This window comes from Hirundo rustica, chromosome 19, assembly GCF_015227805.2.
Source record: "Hirundo rustica isolate bHirRus1 chromosome 19, bHirRus1.pri.v3, whole genome shotgun sequence".
Classification (NCBI taxonomy): domain Eukaryota; kingdom Metazoa; phylum Chordata; class Aves; order Passeriformes; family Hirundinidae; genus Hirundo; species Hirundo rustica.
The window spans coordinates 1,856,411-1,870,855 of NC_053468.1; the positions used below are offsets into that span (position 1 = coordinate 1,856,411).

The 14,445-nt window shown below is 44.6% G+C and overlaps 1 protein-coding gene across 8 annotated transcripts in view; it reads right to left on the reverse strand.

The window, feature by feature from the left end:
- USP32 (ubiquitin specific peptidase 32) overlaps window positions 1-13,933 on the reverse strand; it is a 63,141-nt gene extending 49,208 nt beyond the window's left edge. For 4 of the 8 annotated variants that reach the window (XM_058422986.1, XM_058422985.1, XM_058422984.1 and 1 more), the window contains exon 1: window positions 13,831-13,933. In XM_058422986.1, the coding sequence (XP_058278969.1) occupies window positions 13,831-13,918 (88 nt within the window). In that variant the 5' untranslated portion in view covers window positions 13,919-13,933. Of the gene's footprint in view, window positions 1-12,077; window positions 12,187-12,839; window positions 12,966-13,830 lie in introns of those variants that run through there. The other 4 variants (XM_040082282.2, XM_040082281.2, XM_058422983.1 and 1 more) reach the window with 2 other exon arrangements.
- Between the last annotated feature and the right edge of the window lie 512 nt (window positions 13,934-14,445).

Sequence of the window (14,445 nt, forward strand, 5' to 3'; positions counted from 1 at the left end):
CCCTCTCGATCTCCATCAGGGCACGTTGCTGTTTGGATTAAGTCTCCCAGTAAGTGTGGAGAGGAACTGGTACATAACAGCCAGTGAAATAACAGCAATACTACTAATACTACTAACACTACTAGTAACAACAACACTGAAATAATCCTCCCACTGTCTGAGCGTGGAAATCTTATTGGCTGTATTTTAGACCTTCAAGAATTAAAGGAACTCCCTGGTCCAACCATATGAGCCATGGGATAAACCTGGAAGAACCTGAAAATTCACAAAACTTTGCAGATCTGCAAAACCTATTTTACCAATTTTACAACTGCAAATTTAAGCACAGTAAACTGCAATATTATATATCGGGGACAAAAAGTGATTCATGTTATCGAGTAAAGAATTGGTAAACTCATTCTCCAGGAGCAGTTCCCAGCCCTGAATCATCCCAGGATGTCGCCTTTCCCACCCATGGGCCCCTGTCCTCTGCTGGCTGGGAAAAGGGGCAAAAGGGGAACAAGTTTTAAATGGCTTTTAAATAGTTTTAAACAGAGCAGCCATCATCTTGAGCAGCAGTGCTGAGAACCCTGGACTACCCCCCAAAAGATAAAATGGACTAAAAAATAATCGAGAGTCTGGGACGCCCATCCTCACTGAGTTCCCAGTATTTGCTTTCCCTTTCCACCGCTATTTTCCTCTGATGCACCTTCATAGTTGTGAATTGTCCATGATTTCCCAGGTGAATGTTTTAGCTCTCAAATCTTTCCAGCATTTAGAATTAATGTTTAGTCCTGTTTAGATTAGAAACTAAACTCTGCTTTTCTGAGCTGTCCTTTCATCAGTTTTCCTGCCAAACACACTGAAAGTTTTTGTTGTTATAGGTGAGCAGAGCAGCTTCTGTCACAATTCAAAAAAGCTGCTTCTGCTTTATTACCACCATGAAAATCATCGAGACATTCATGCTTGTTAAGACTCACAAAATTACAATATAGAACTCATTTCCAAGAAATAAACACCCTGTTAAAATGAAAGGCAAGTGCCAACTCTGTAAATGCAAACACCACATAAGGACCGTGCTACAAAATAAATTGTAATATAACAAATATTTCATAGCCTGTCTCCCAACAGTGCCGAAGATATTAAATGCAGCTGTAATATGAATTGTTCCTTAAATAAAAAATTACACTCTAAGCCTGAAAGTTAAACAGAAGCTACAACTTCTACATAGGAAAGCAGAGTTTCCCATCACCTTCAGTGAGGATGAGAGGCAAGGAAGGAGCTCTAATTTGGGATTGCTGGCGTAGTTTTGATCAAATATTCACTCCAGCGTTGGCCTCTGGCAGCTAAAAGAGCCAACTCTCGTAAAGCACAGTACTTACACACTATGACACGAATAATAAAAGATTCAGATAATATTTATACATCACTACATCTTAATTTCTAAAGTCAGAGGAAATATATGACTCACTTGCAAGTCAAGTGTTCTGGCACCAACACCCCACACGTGTGTATTCACACGGCCGGGAAAAGGCTCTCTGCTTCCAGCCTTCCTATTCCCAACTCTTGGGGACACGTCTGTCTAAAATTGCATCTGAGTTTGGGATGATAAGGGAACATTTTAGTGTCAAGTCCCAAATTTCTGTCGCCTGTCGCACTGTTGCGAACACATAATGACAAGCTTGATATACAACCTGTGAAAGGCTGAAAAACACCAGCACAATCACAAATACAGACACTGGACTAGGGAGCAAAGAAATAAAATAAAAACCAACATGTGCTTAGTTCTGGGACCCCATTACACGTTTGGTAGAACATCAAGAGCTGAATCAGAGCTTTATTTTTGAACAGACAATAGCAAACAATTAGCATTACTATTTCCAAACTCCGCTGCCGCATCTCCTGTTAAAAGAATCCTCAATTAACATCCCAGGCTTCATATTTAGGATTATCCTGGAAGATGCCATACTAGTTGTACATGACAGGGTTTCTCACCGGAGATACCCAGCATCAGATGTACGTTATTCCTCAGGGCCTCCATAGGGAAGGATGAAACAGCACGTTCAGATGCACGCTGGAACAGCTGCACGGGAAAGCAGCTCCAGCCATCCCAGGGCCACCGAGCGGCTGGGATGGATGGGATGGATGGGATGACTCCAATTCCAGACATTCACAGGCACACACTGCCCATTGTTCCACAGAAACAGAAAAGGTGGCGGAATGACTTTACACCAAAGGGTGCCCTGAAGGGAGGCAGCAGCTGGAATCTCTCCCTGAATCCCTGGAGAGACTCACAAGATATCCTCAAGGACATTACAGTCTCTATTAGCAGCGGTACATTTACATAATAAATTATGAACATTTTATGATTCTATATTTATCGAATATCTTCTATTCTGCTTCTTAACCTCTATCCCTGTAACACTGTGGCCTCTGCAGATATTTATCCTGTGTTCTGCACTGGAATTGGGGCATGTTGTGGTTTCTTCCTGCTCTGCTCTATCAACGTCGCAATCTACTCATTTAGAAAATAACATTAGTTCTCACAACACATTCACACCACAATTCTTTAACCAAGGTGATCAGAAGACAACGCTGAATTGCAGGCAACAAAAAAAGCAGGGAATTGGTTAATGGAAAAAGATCTATTATAATTCTTTAGGCAAAGACAAATCATGTTGTTAGCTGCAGGATTGGAAAACAGAGACCAAAAAGTGCCCAACATTACTCTTCCACTGATAACAACCCTCCCTAAGATCCTGGCACAACACAGACAAGGCTGCCCTGACTGCACCAACTGCTGCTCATTCATCCTAAAGCACTCCTCTTTCAGCTCTACAAAGTGCAAATCCACTTTTTCAATTTTTAAACCAAAATCCAGGATCTAACTGTATCACATCACGAGAGAAAAACGTGCTAGAAATCTTGACAAGACTAGGAAATTTCCAGAGTAAGATTTTGCTTCTGGATAATACCTAACAGCTAGAAACAGGGATTGAAAAGAAGTGCTTCTTCAGCCCAAAATACATTCATGATGCCACATTCAAGTTCATTTTTAGAACAAATTCAATCTGCAAAACTCAAGTTCTCATAATTACTATCCCAATACTTTCAGTTCTTTTTCCCCCACATCCACAGACTTGTTCAATCTGGTACTTCCTGTTCTGTTTAAGGCTCTGTGTTTCTTTCACTTTTTTTTATTTCATTCAAGGTCTCAGAATTTTAAAAGAACAAATTCTGCAAACTAATGGAGTAAAATTAATCACTTGAAACAATTCCAGCATGTGAAGGGAGCTTACAAGGAAACTGGAGAAGGACTCTTCATCAGCAACTGTAGTGGTAGCAATAGGTTCAAACTGGAAGAGGGCAAGCTTAGATCAGATAGAAATTCCTGTTAAAATATTTCAGCTCAGGAATCTGTGCAAACCCTGAGCACTGCCATTGTCATGAGATTTGAGATAAGGAGCATCCATTCAAAACACAAAAGAAACATAACCATCCATTCTATATTAAATACTTAACATGAAATTAAACTGTGAGTGGATGACAACTGAAGGACCAGCTAACAAAAAAGACAGATACAACGTGAATAAAATCACTGGTTTTGAGGAAGAATTCCAAAGGACTTGTAGTAGGTTTTACTTTGAAAGGATGAAGTCCACATTTTTATACAGAATGCAATTCTCTCTTACTTTGGCCCAGTGACATTGCCTCTCATAGCTTGTGGGCCCAATTCAGACTCTAAACTAAGCGAAACAGCTTCAAAGGATTCGGACATTAAAAAAAAAAAAATCAAAATAAATGTTAGGGATTCCTTTTGCCTTCGTAGCTGCTGGCTGGAAGCAGTGCCTGGCTCAGAGCAGCTCCCACTGCCTGGCCCTGTGGCTGCACAGCCTGACCAGGAGGAAGTCACATCTCTTTGTAAGGTACAGACTGTCTCAGTGACTATTTAAAACCACTCCAAAAGTCAGGACTGCAGTGTCTGACAAAGCCAGACGTTCTTTCTGCCCATCTCAGCCTGCCCAGTGTTTCCCATCACAAGGGAGGGGTGGCCCTGCTGCTTTTGCAAGAGCATCCCTGTCCCAGGAGCTCTGGTTTGCAGAGAACTCCTCCTTGGTGGGCACATGAACCTGTGCAGTTCATTAACACCGCCATTAATACCTCGGTTTACCCCAAACACCCCCCATGGGAAGCACAGGTCGCCTCAAAACCACGTTTCCACGTGAGAGAGGCTTGTTTTGGGTGGTGACTGGTTAAAAGGAGGATTTAAACACCCTGGAGATCAGGGCATGTCACTGGATCTGCCAAGTCACCCTACCTGTGACAGCTGAGCACGCCAGGGGAGGCAATGATTCAGCCAGGAACTATTTCAGGGCTTGCAGCAGTCCCACATTAAATAACATTTACACGGTGGAAATAAACCCTGGTCACTACAAACCGCCTGATTAGTCCCAGTCCAAACCTCTCTCAGCCACCTCCTTTTATTCAGCACCAAATAAAGGCCCTGCTGCAAACGTTACTATGTTTTTATAAGAAAAATGGGTTTGTTAAACTTTTAGATTATTAAATCAAGAGTCTCACATCGCTAGGACTTAGGCACATGCCAGCAATACACTAAATTAAGGAATTCCCTTTAATTGCCATTCTAATGAATTAATTAATAGGTTACATAGAAAAATTCTGACTGATTATAACTCACATAATTTTAAAGCAGATTTGGTGAACTACTACAAAACCCACATACAAACACATTTAGTGTCAAACCAAGATGTGAACTCAGTTTATGGCCACTAAAAATCAGAAACGCCAAAGAAATTTTACATCAGTTTAATAAAGCAGCATTTCAAAATGATGCACTTTCCAAATCAGCCCCACCTGTAGGGACCATGTCAGCCCTGCTCAGCTGTAAATACAACCCCATAAAAATCCCCATTTCTCAGAGGTGTTAACATTCATTATGTAAAAAAGAAATGAAAACTACTATTACACAGCTCAGCTGCAAACATTAGGGCTACACAGCCTAGGAGATATAGAGTCATCACTAACAAAGGTAAGGTGTCCCTGAAGAAATCACAAAAGAAAATGTGCATTAGGATTTTGCCAGTCTTTTTAGGCAAGCAGGGAATTTTATTCCAGTAAATGCTAGCAATAACCCAGCATTCAAAGTTTGGTGAATTAGGCCCTTTCAAACTCTTAGGCAAAATCTACCTTAATGGATTTTTCTTCTACATTCATCTTTGCCCAAAGGCTTCATTGTCTCATTATGTAAATGACCTTTTCATATGAAAATTAAATGTTAAAGATGCTTTTTGTAGTTCTTCAATACTGCAAATATCACACGGACATTCACAATAATTCAGACTAAGTACAACTTATAGAAAAAGCACCTGCTTCAAGGAATGGAACAAATTAAGAAATAACTTGTTTTTAAATGACTAAAAATTGAAACTCTTAATTAGAATTAACCCACAGAACTTTCTTTTCTATACAGAAACTCAAACTAGGAAACCATCAAGCAAAGAAGAGCCCTAAAGGAGACCCTGAAAACCCCAACTGGGCAGTTCTGGTTAACATCAGGCTAGGAAATAACCAAAGTCAGTGGACAGAAACCACTCTGCTGATTGAAAATGCAACATTTGTCCCACCCTTCCTCCATCAGCTCTAAGTACTGTATGCTCACAGTACTTACAACTTCTTCCTGGACCAGAACAGAGCAGGATTATTTTAATAACAATTAATAACTAAGTCATACAGATGTCATAAGAGACGAAGACTCATCAGACCTCCCATATGCCAAATGATTTATACCAATGGATGACTTCACAACCTAACCAAAGATACACTCAATTTTCAGAAGATAGTGACACTTTTTGAATGACAGATATTAGTAACACCTGGGTTTTTAAATACAGAAAAATCCTAGCCAGTCGTACCTGAAAGCAGGAGTTGTACAATAAACCTAATTTACAGAATTCAAAAGACACTTCATGCCTCACCTCATCACATTACTTGTTAATGCTGTGTTCTTTTTCATTCTTACAGGCTTGTCATCCCTTCAGAGGCCCATTTTTTGAATCTGATTTCATTTTCTTGAGTACTAAAGAACTGAATGCCTTACTTATTTTATGAAAGGAGACAGTGGGCCGAGTTCCCTCGAGCAGAGCAAAGGGGTGAGGGTTGTTTTACTCATTCTGCCACAGTGCCAGCAGCCAGAAAGCCTGAAACTGTTACAAGTCAAGTAAACAGGATTCAAAAGTAGTCCCCTCTTCTTTTTTTTTTTACTTTCACATTTCATTAGAGATGCCCCATCTCACACTGAACAACTTCCTAGTTTCTATTTTTGTCTTTTTTACTTTTTTTTTTTCCTTCTGTAAGACACTGACAGGTAGATTTAGGACTTCATCAAAACAAGCCTTTACAGAAGTCAAGCTGAACAGAAATATTTTACAGAATCTATCAGGTTGGAAAGTATCTCAGGAGGTCACTTGATTCACCCTTGTGCTTGAAACTGGGTCAAGGCTGAACTCAAACCAGCTTCCGGAGGGTTTTGTCCCGGCAGAGCTTGGAAATCTCTAAGGATGAAAGTTCAACAACTTTCTCTGGGCATGTATATTTAAAAAAAAAATCTTGGTGTTACAGGAGAAAAAACTAGAAACTGATTAGAAACCATAAAACAACTGATGTAATTGATTAAAATACAAGAAATAAAGCTCAGGTTTACAATCTGTGAGATATATAGGCATATAATCTATAATCCAAATAAACGTTTGGAGGACTCAATTTCAGTCTACGTCAAGAAAATACAATGTACTACACACAGAATAGCCTGATAGTGGTCTTTTCACTTATATGAAGATATTTAACACTCAAAATGAGGATTTGTTCAGCTTATCCTGTGACCTCCAGCCCCATGGCTGGAATGATATCTATTTAAACTCCCCTGGCAGCTTTCCTGACTGCTCTGATTGGAATCTCCAGGAACACGCTGACAGGACAGAACTGCAGCTAATACTGTGAGCCTGCTTGTATTCAGAGACATGATTCACCTGAGAAGCGAGAAACCAGAGGATTCCCAACGTTTACTGAATCATAATTCAGCTTTTTGAGGGTTTTTTCCTTTAAGATGATCAACTTTTTTTTATTTATGAAACATCTATGTTCTTAAATCCCCTTCTCTCAGACTTGCATCACTCTCTGCACATTCAACACTTGAGCAATCTCCAAGTTTGTGCCATGCTTGGGAACCATCTAAGAATTACTAAAAACCTACTAAGAGGACGCAATCGGCTCCCACAGAACCACAGTACTTGCAGCAGCCTAAGCAGGAGGCAATATTTACCCCAGTTTCTAAGTTTTCAACTGGTATTTCGTAAAGAACCTCTAAAGACCACAAAAGGTATGTCAGGAAAGGAAATTTACTGTTAGCTGACTTAAGTTCTCTCCACCAATGTTCCTCATTTCCACTAGGAAATAACTTGGGTAGTTCTAAGCAAGAGGCTGAAACCCCCTGGGTTCACTTCCCTAAACTTGGAAGCTGAGGTAGAGGAGAAAGTGGTGGCTGCAATTTAGCAGCTAAAGAATTAGAGATTAAAAACCAACTCTCTTCCAACAAATCAAGTGCAGCTGTAGGTAGAGGGAAGGATTTGGGAGTGCAGTGGGTGAGAGGCTGGACATGTCCTGTGTCCTGGGCTGACCCCACAGCATGGGCGGGGGAAATGGGGAATTCTGTCCCTCTGCCCCCTCAGGTGAGACCCCACCTGCAGAGCTGCCCCCAGCCCTGAGGTGCAACTCCAGAAGGACATGGAGCTGCTGGAGCAGCTCTGCTGGGAGGAAAGGGTCAGGGAATTGGGATTGTTCAGCCTGGACAAGAGAAGTTTTGGGGTGACCCAGCTGCAGCCCTCCAGCACCTGAAGGAGCTGACAAGAAACACAGAGAGAGACTTTTTACAAGGGCCTGGAGTGCCAGGACAAGGGGGAGTGGCTTCACACTGACAGAGAGTGGATTATATTGGATATTAGGAAGAAATTCCTCCCTGTGAGGCTGGTGAGGCCCTGGCACAGGCTGCTCAGAGAAGCTGCCCCATCCCTGGAAGGATCCAAGGCCAGGTTGGAGCAACCAGATCTCACAGAAGGTGTCCAGGGCAGGGGGGTGGAACAAGGTGATCTTTGAGGTCCCTTCCAACCCAAAGCAGCCCATGATTCTAATTAGCATCTTCTCATCAGTTCATGGAAGCTTCAGTAGAATTCCCCAAGTCACTCCTGCCTTTGAAATACACATTCAGCAGAGACTACTGAGGTGCCCTCCCAAAACAAGCACCACAACTGAATGCCAGAGTTGTGAAATAATTACTGCTCTGTGAATTTGAGTGGCCACTCGCAGCTCTGCAGCTTTATAAACAGGAAGTGTGAAGCTCTGCATTCATACCTGCTTTCATCATATGACAGAGCCCTGAAGCCATCAAATACTGGCTGACATAACAAGCCTCGCTGTAGAATGCAGACTGTCTCCACAGTGGATTCTCTTCCTTCTGATAGCTAAAAAAAAAAAGCTGAGAGACTTCTAGGCATTTTCACCACATGACTCTGAAACTCAAGGCTCAGAAAAGCACAGGTTTATATCCTTAGAAGATAACATATCCTGAAGAACCTTCACCTCCCTAGCATGGTCAAGCTCTGGTTTTCAGCTATGAGAGAAAATAAAGCAGAACAATCCCCTTCTTTGAAAGAAGAGAATAAACCACTAAAATGGTTCCCTGATCGTTTTCCCTAAGAAGATGTCAGGGATTTAAAAAGTTAATTTCATAATCTGGAGTAATAAAAAGCAGTTTTCCATGGGCTGAAGGGCTGAGTCCATGGATTTGTCACCAGGCTGAGATCGACAGCCTCAACTAGATGATTATATATTTGCACAAGTTTTCCATCATCCTTTTGTCAGATTTATGACATCAGTACGCTTGAGGATGTTAATGATCAGACACCAGATATATTTGCCTTGATTTAAATAAAACAAATGTAGCTATTTTTCAAATTCAATCAAGACACAAAAGGTCATTAGCAAGATTTATAACCTCTGCCCATCACACATTAGTCATTACTGGCACACACTCACCAACCTCCTTGTGGGTTAGAGCGGGTTTTTGTTACTTTGATGGGCTTGGTGTTCTCCACCTCAGAGACACACAACCAGGGAAGAAAACTGCCTTTAAAAACCACTATTCCATGAGCTCTCCAGAGGCAAAACCTGTGCAATTGATACACTTGCAAGTTTCGCCTCGCTGGTAGCCGGCATTTTAACTGCATGTACATTTTCCAACAGCACTTTCTGTGCTTTCATTTTGCTCTTTTTCTCAGAGATCACTGAGCGCAGGACCAAACACAATTAAATGGATTTATCAGCAGTCACTCATTTCTCCAAACTACGCTCACTGACCATGCTGATGTTGTGGCAGTTCCCTTTCTTCCACCCTGCACTCATCAAACAAAAATTTTACCTTGCTTTGAGCAGAAGGAAAACTCTGCCTTCCCCTATGGCCCAAATCTGACAGATCCATGACTATCCACCAACGTTTCTTTTAAGTGGTTCCCTGTCTCAATATTTACCACAGATAATTTAGCTGAAAATGGCCTGAATTACACCTGCTTTAGGTAGCATTCACAGAAACTTTGACTACAGATTCTACACTTTCATAATTCAAAAATATCTACGTACATTTATGCTCAGTCTAAGATTATCCTGTCAAAGTTACTGAAGCAGAACACACTAACAGCCACTGGAAAATACAGTCCATAGGGATCTGAAACAAACTGGCCACCAATACCACACAAGCATCTCCCTCCTGGAGTATTCTTATTAAAATATTCCATATACGACAGGGCATACGCAATGAAAGAATTGCTGTGCTGGAGCTAATACAACAGTGATAAAAAGCTCTTTTTTTATAGGGTTTTATTGGCCCAAAGACAGCCCTTTGAGGAGTTGGGTGTCAAGACTGGCAGCATGAGAACTAAAAGAAGGCAGGCTTTAGAGCAGCACCTCCTTGGCAAGGCCAGAGCACCCAGCCTGATGGACACAGTGGTAGGAGAGGAGTGAGAAACCAGAGACAAACACTGGAAAATCCACCAAAACAGGACACTGGCTGACTCGCAGCACTGCCCTAGGAAAGAAAATTGCTGTTGGAGCTTAGGCCTAAGAAAAAAAGCAACAAGCTCAAGAGCCACAGTACCAGTTCATGCCACCACAATTTTAGTTTGATAAAGTAACTGACAATTTTATGCTCAGTTTGGAACAAAGCACTTCTGACTTCACCTCTAATGACCTGCCCAAGGATTTCATCTCCTCACAAAGAATCCATCCTCAGAAGGAGGTCTGTGGGGTCAGGAATAGCTCTCCTCGCTTCTCAAACCTCCTCCACAGCAACACTACTTTGTGCCTCTGGCTACTATAAATAAGATGACCACAATTGGCGAAATTCATAAAAAGAGATGTCTAAAATAGCATCCCTTGCCTTCCACTCGGGCTGCACAGGCACACACAGATCTCAGGGAGGGTGATGGGACTCCTGTGACCTGCACTGGTGGTCACAGGACAACTTCACCGTGCCCATCCACACGGCCACGTCACCGCAGCAGCGTCAGCTGCCTGCGCCAAGGAAAAGGAGGAAAATAAAACAGCAGGACTGTCTCCTGTTCAAGGGTGGAAAAGGCCATCCCCACCAGCCTGCTCCGGCACTTTCATCTCCTCGAACAGAAGTTACATTTTAGCTACGGTTATTTATATTGTGAGCCTTTAACCACAACTCCCCTCACCTTCCCAGCCTTTGGTTACTATCAAAATGGAATTGCAATAAATGAAGTTGCTTAGAAGTCAGCCTTGTTTTCTGAAGATGACAGAAGCAGCATTTTTTTCCAGATATTCTGAACAACTGAAATTCAAATTGGTGACTCAAGAATACGATCACAGCATTCTGGATGACTACCACAAGTACAGCTAACCACTACTGATTACTCATGAAGAATTCCCAGTAGAAAAATTTGTATAAATATCACCTAACACAAAACTTTCTCAGAACTTAACAACCAGGAAACGACATTAGAGAAGGTGGATCTAATTGGAGATAAATGTATTTGGCTTTCTTTTTTTAATGTTTACATTTATCCATTATCTCTGTTTGTGTCCACAGAAATGCCACAAGTACCAGCAAGGTTCTGTGGAAGTAAGAATGGTGTTAACAAATAATGTTTTGATAACTGGCCTGTTTTATACATACACTGATTCACTGGTTAAGTAAACAACAGAGTTATTTAGGAAAACATCAATTTATAACAGAGTGCCTAAAACAACCTTTCTCGTCTCCTACAGAAAAACAGTATTGAAGGTCTCATATAGAGAAGAAAAACATCCAAAAAAAGGTAACACATAAAAGTATTATATTCACTGCATAGAAATAATTTCTTATTAAGAAGAAATCAGTCTTATTCATTATGAAGCATCCAGATCAACTTCCTCGATTTTGAAGCAGTCTAAGAGTTTAACTTTAAAATTCAAAACACTTGCTTTTTCGTATTTATGAACTTTGGAATGTACATCGTGACCAAATGAGCGTATTAGCCACCAAACATCTTATTTCAAACGCTTCATGATATATTTAACTTCACACCTCTACCAAGCTACATTTATAACTCCAGCTCTTCTAAAAATACGTGCACCAAAGCTTTCAAAGACTTCCTATACTTTCACTAGCAGTGAAAATTCTTCAGGGCTGTTATGTTTAAAATCTGTAACGCAAGTGACTTTGAATCATACGTTTGTTTCTCCTGCTTGACACTACGTTGTTCCATTTCCTATCTGACATGGCATCCCTCAGAGGCTCCACCAGAAAAAAAAAATAAAAAATAAAGAGAAAATATTTAACAAAAACCCCATTTCACGTCAATTTGTTTCTTTTTTCAGTTAACACCCAGCGGTTCCTCCCCGCTCTCCCTTATCGCTCCTGACATGCCTCTCACATGCAAGCAGGAATAAAAAGGGGCAGCCATAGACCGGCCTGGGCTTATGAATTTTATCAGGGCTTTAAATATCAAACAGGTGAGCTGCTTTACCTGCACTGCATCACGTGAACGCACAACAGGGCAACAATTACAAACACCTGTCCTCCCTGCAAACCATTTACTGCCGAATTCCTGCCCCTCTTTGTCCTTGGACTTGGCTATCAATTCCAGAGCCAGGGAGCTCCCAGGGTGTAGCTTGCCGTCGCCTTGGAGCCCTGCAGCTGCAAGCATTCACCATCCAGCTTGTTTATGTTTTCCCTTCGCTAGTTCCTCTTTAAATCCTCCGGGAGGACCCTAAACCGGGCTAAAGCAGCGACATCAACCCCGAGCCACGCACGCCACATCCATCTTCCCATGCGGAGCTGCAGATGCGCGATCCCCGGGCACGGGGAAGTAAACACGAGGAGCGGGAGGGACGGCAGAGCCGGGGAGCTGTGTGACAGCCCTGTCACACCGGGATGGCAGCGCTTCCCGATTTATCCGGGCTGCCCTCGGCACACCCCGGCCGGCCACAAGGCGAAGGCCGGGCCCAGGGCGGCGGGGAGGGGACGGCACCGGCGGCGGCGACCGGGCCCTGCCGGGGCCGCCTTCAAGGAGGGGAGACAGATAAATAAATAAATAGATAAGATAAATAAATAAACGACGGGGTGGGGGTGAGGGCGAAGGGCGCGGGGAAGGAGCCCCCGAAGGGTGCAAGTGCCTCCGCGCGGGGTCCGTCATGGAGGTGCCGCCTCACCGCCCGCTGGCGGGGGGCAGCGCGGAGCCCCGCTCCCCGCCAACCTCCACCCACCCTCCCCCGTCCCTCAGTCTCACCCCTCCGCAGGGCCTCGTCGTAGCCGAGGAAGCCGATGCGGGACTCCTTGGCGCCCATGGCTGCCGCTCAGTCCATGGCCGCGGCGGCGCCCGCCGGAGCCGCTACCGACGGGGGAGGGGGGGCGGGGCCGCCCGGGGGGGGGCGGGGGGAGGAGGAGGCGGCGGCCGCGCGCCCGCCCCGCCGCCGCAGCCTCCATCGCGGGTCACGTGGGGGCGCGCGCGCCGCGTCACGTGGGGGCGCGGGGAGGACGGGGCGGGGCTGTGATTGGCCAGAGCCGAGCCCCCCCCCCACCCCCCCCCGGACCCCCCCCCGCCCGGCCGGAGGCGCCGTCGCGCGTCCCCTCAGGGGCGGCTGAGGGGGAGCCGCGGCAGCGGTCGGGGCTCTGCGCCGGTGCCTCCTCGGCTCCGAGTTCGCTCCTCGGCCGCAGAGGAAGGAGCTGTGACGAGGAAGGACCTGGCGCTGCCCCCGGCACAGGCTCTTCGGAAGGTGTCGCTTGCTAAAGCTGTCAGCGCTTCCCGTAGCGTGCAGCGGGGAGAGGAGAAAGGCTGCGGTGCGATGGGGTCTCCGGCGGAACAGCCCCAGGCTCCTGTGGGAGGGTGAGAGTCGCAGCACCCTCAAAGCGCATAGGGAACAGCCCCTCAGTGCCCTCGATCCCCACAGGGGATCAGCCCTCAAGTCCCCTGAAACCTCACAGGGATCATCCCCTCAGTGCCCTCGATCCTCACAGGGGATCAGTCCTCAGTCCCCTGGAACCTCACAGGGGTCATTACCTCAATGCCCTCAAACCGCACAGGCAGCAGCCCCTCAATCTCCTCCGTCCTCACAGGGAACAGCCCCTCGGCCCCCCCCAAAACCTGGCAGGGGATAAGCCCTCAGCCCCCTCAAACCTCACCAGGATCATCCCCCCCAATTCCCTCAAACCACACAGGGAATCAGCTCCTCAACCCCCAAAAGACTCATAGGAGATCAGCCCCTCAGCCCCCCTCAAACCTCTCGGGGCACGGTGGTTCTCCTCAAAAAGTCCTCTTAAGTCGCAGGGCTGCAGGCATGGGGTGACAGTAGGAGGTTCCTGTTCCATTAAAATGTCTTTTCACTGTCTGAAACAGAAACACGGGCTGAATTGTAAAAGGATCAAAACCACCCCTGCCCTTTGCTGTTCTCCAGCATGTTTGCTTTTAGTATTCAGCCCAGGACTGACACAGAATGGGAGGATTTCCCAAATGGCTTTGTTACAACATTAAGCCTGGTAACCTACCCTGGGTCACTCCCGAGCAGAAAATAAGGAGTTTGAAAGAAAACACTGATTTCTAAGGGCAGCTTGTTCCAAAGATTGTTCCTGCCCTGAAACAAAGCCTGTGAAAACACCAGTTGCGAGTCATTCCCTAAGTTACTGTTTCCGCACCGAGTGATCTTGCCACATCAGAGCTGCAGAAAGGTCAGGCCGGAGTTGCTTTCTCGCTGATGTAAGTTCATGCGTAGGTATTTTTACAGCAAACATTCCAAACAAATTTCATATCTGATATGCAAAGCCAGGAATGCTGCTTACAGAGACACAGGGCTCCAAGGCCAAATTTCTCCTCATGTCACCCAAGTGCAAACACACTA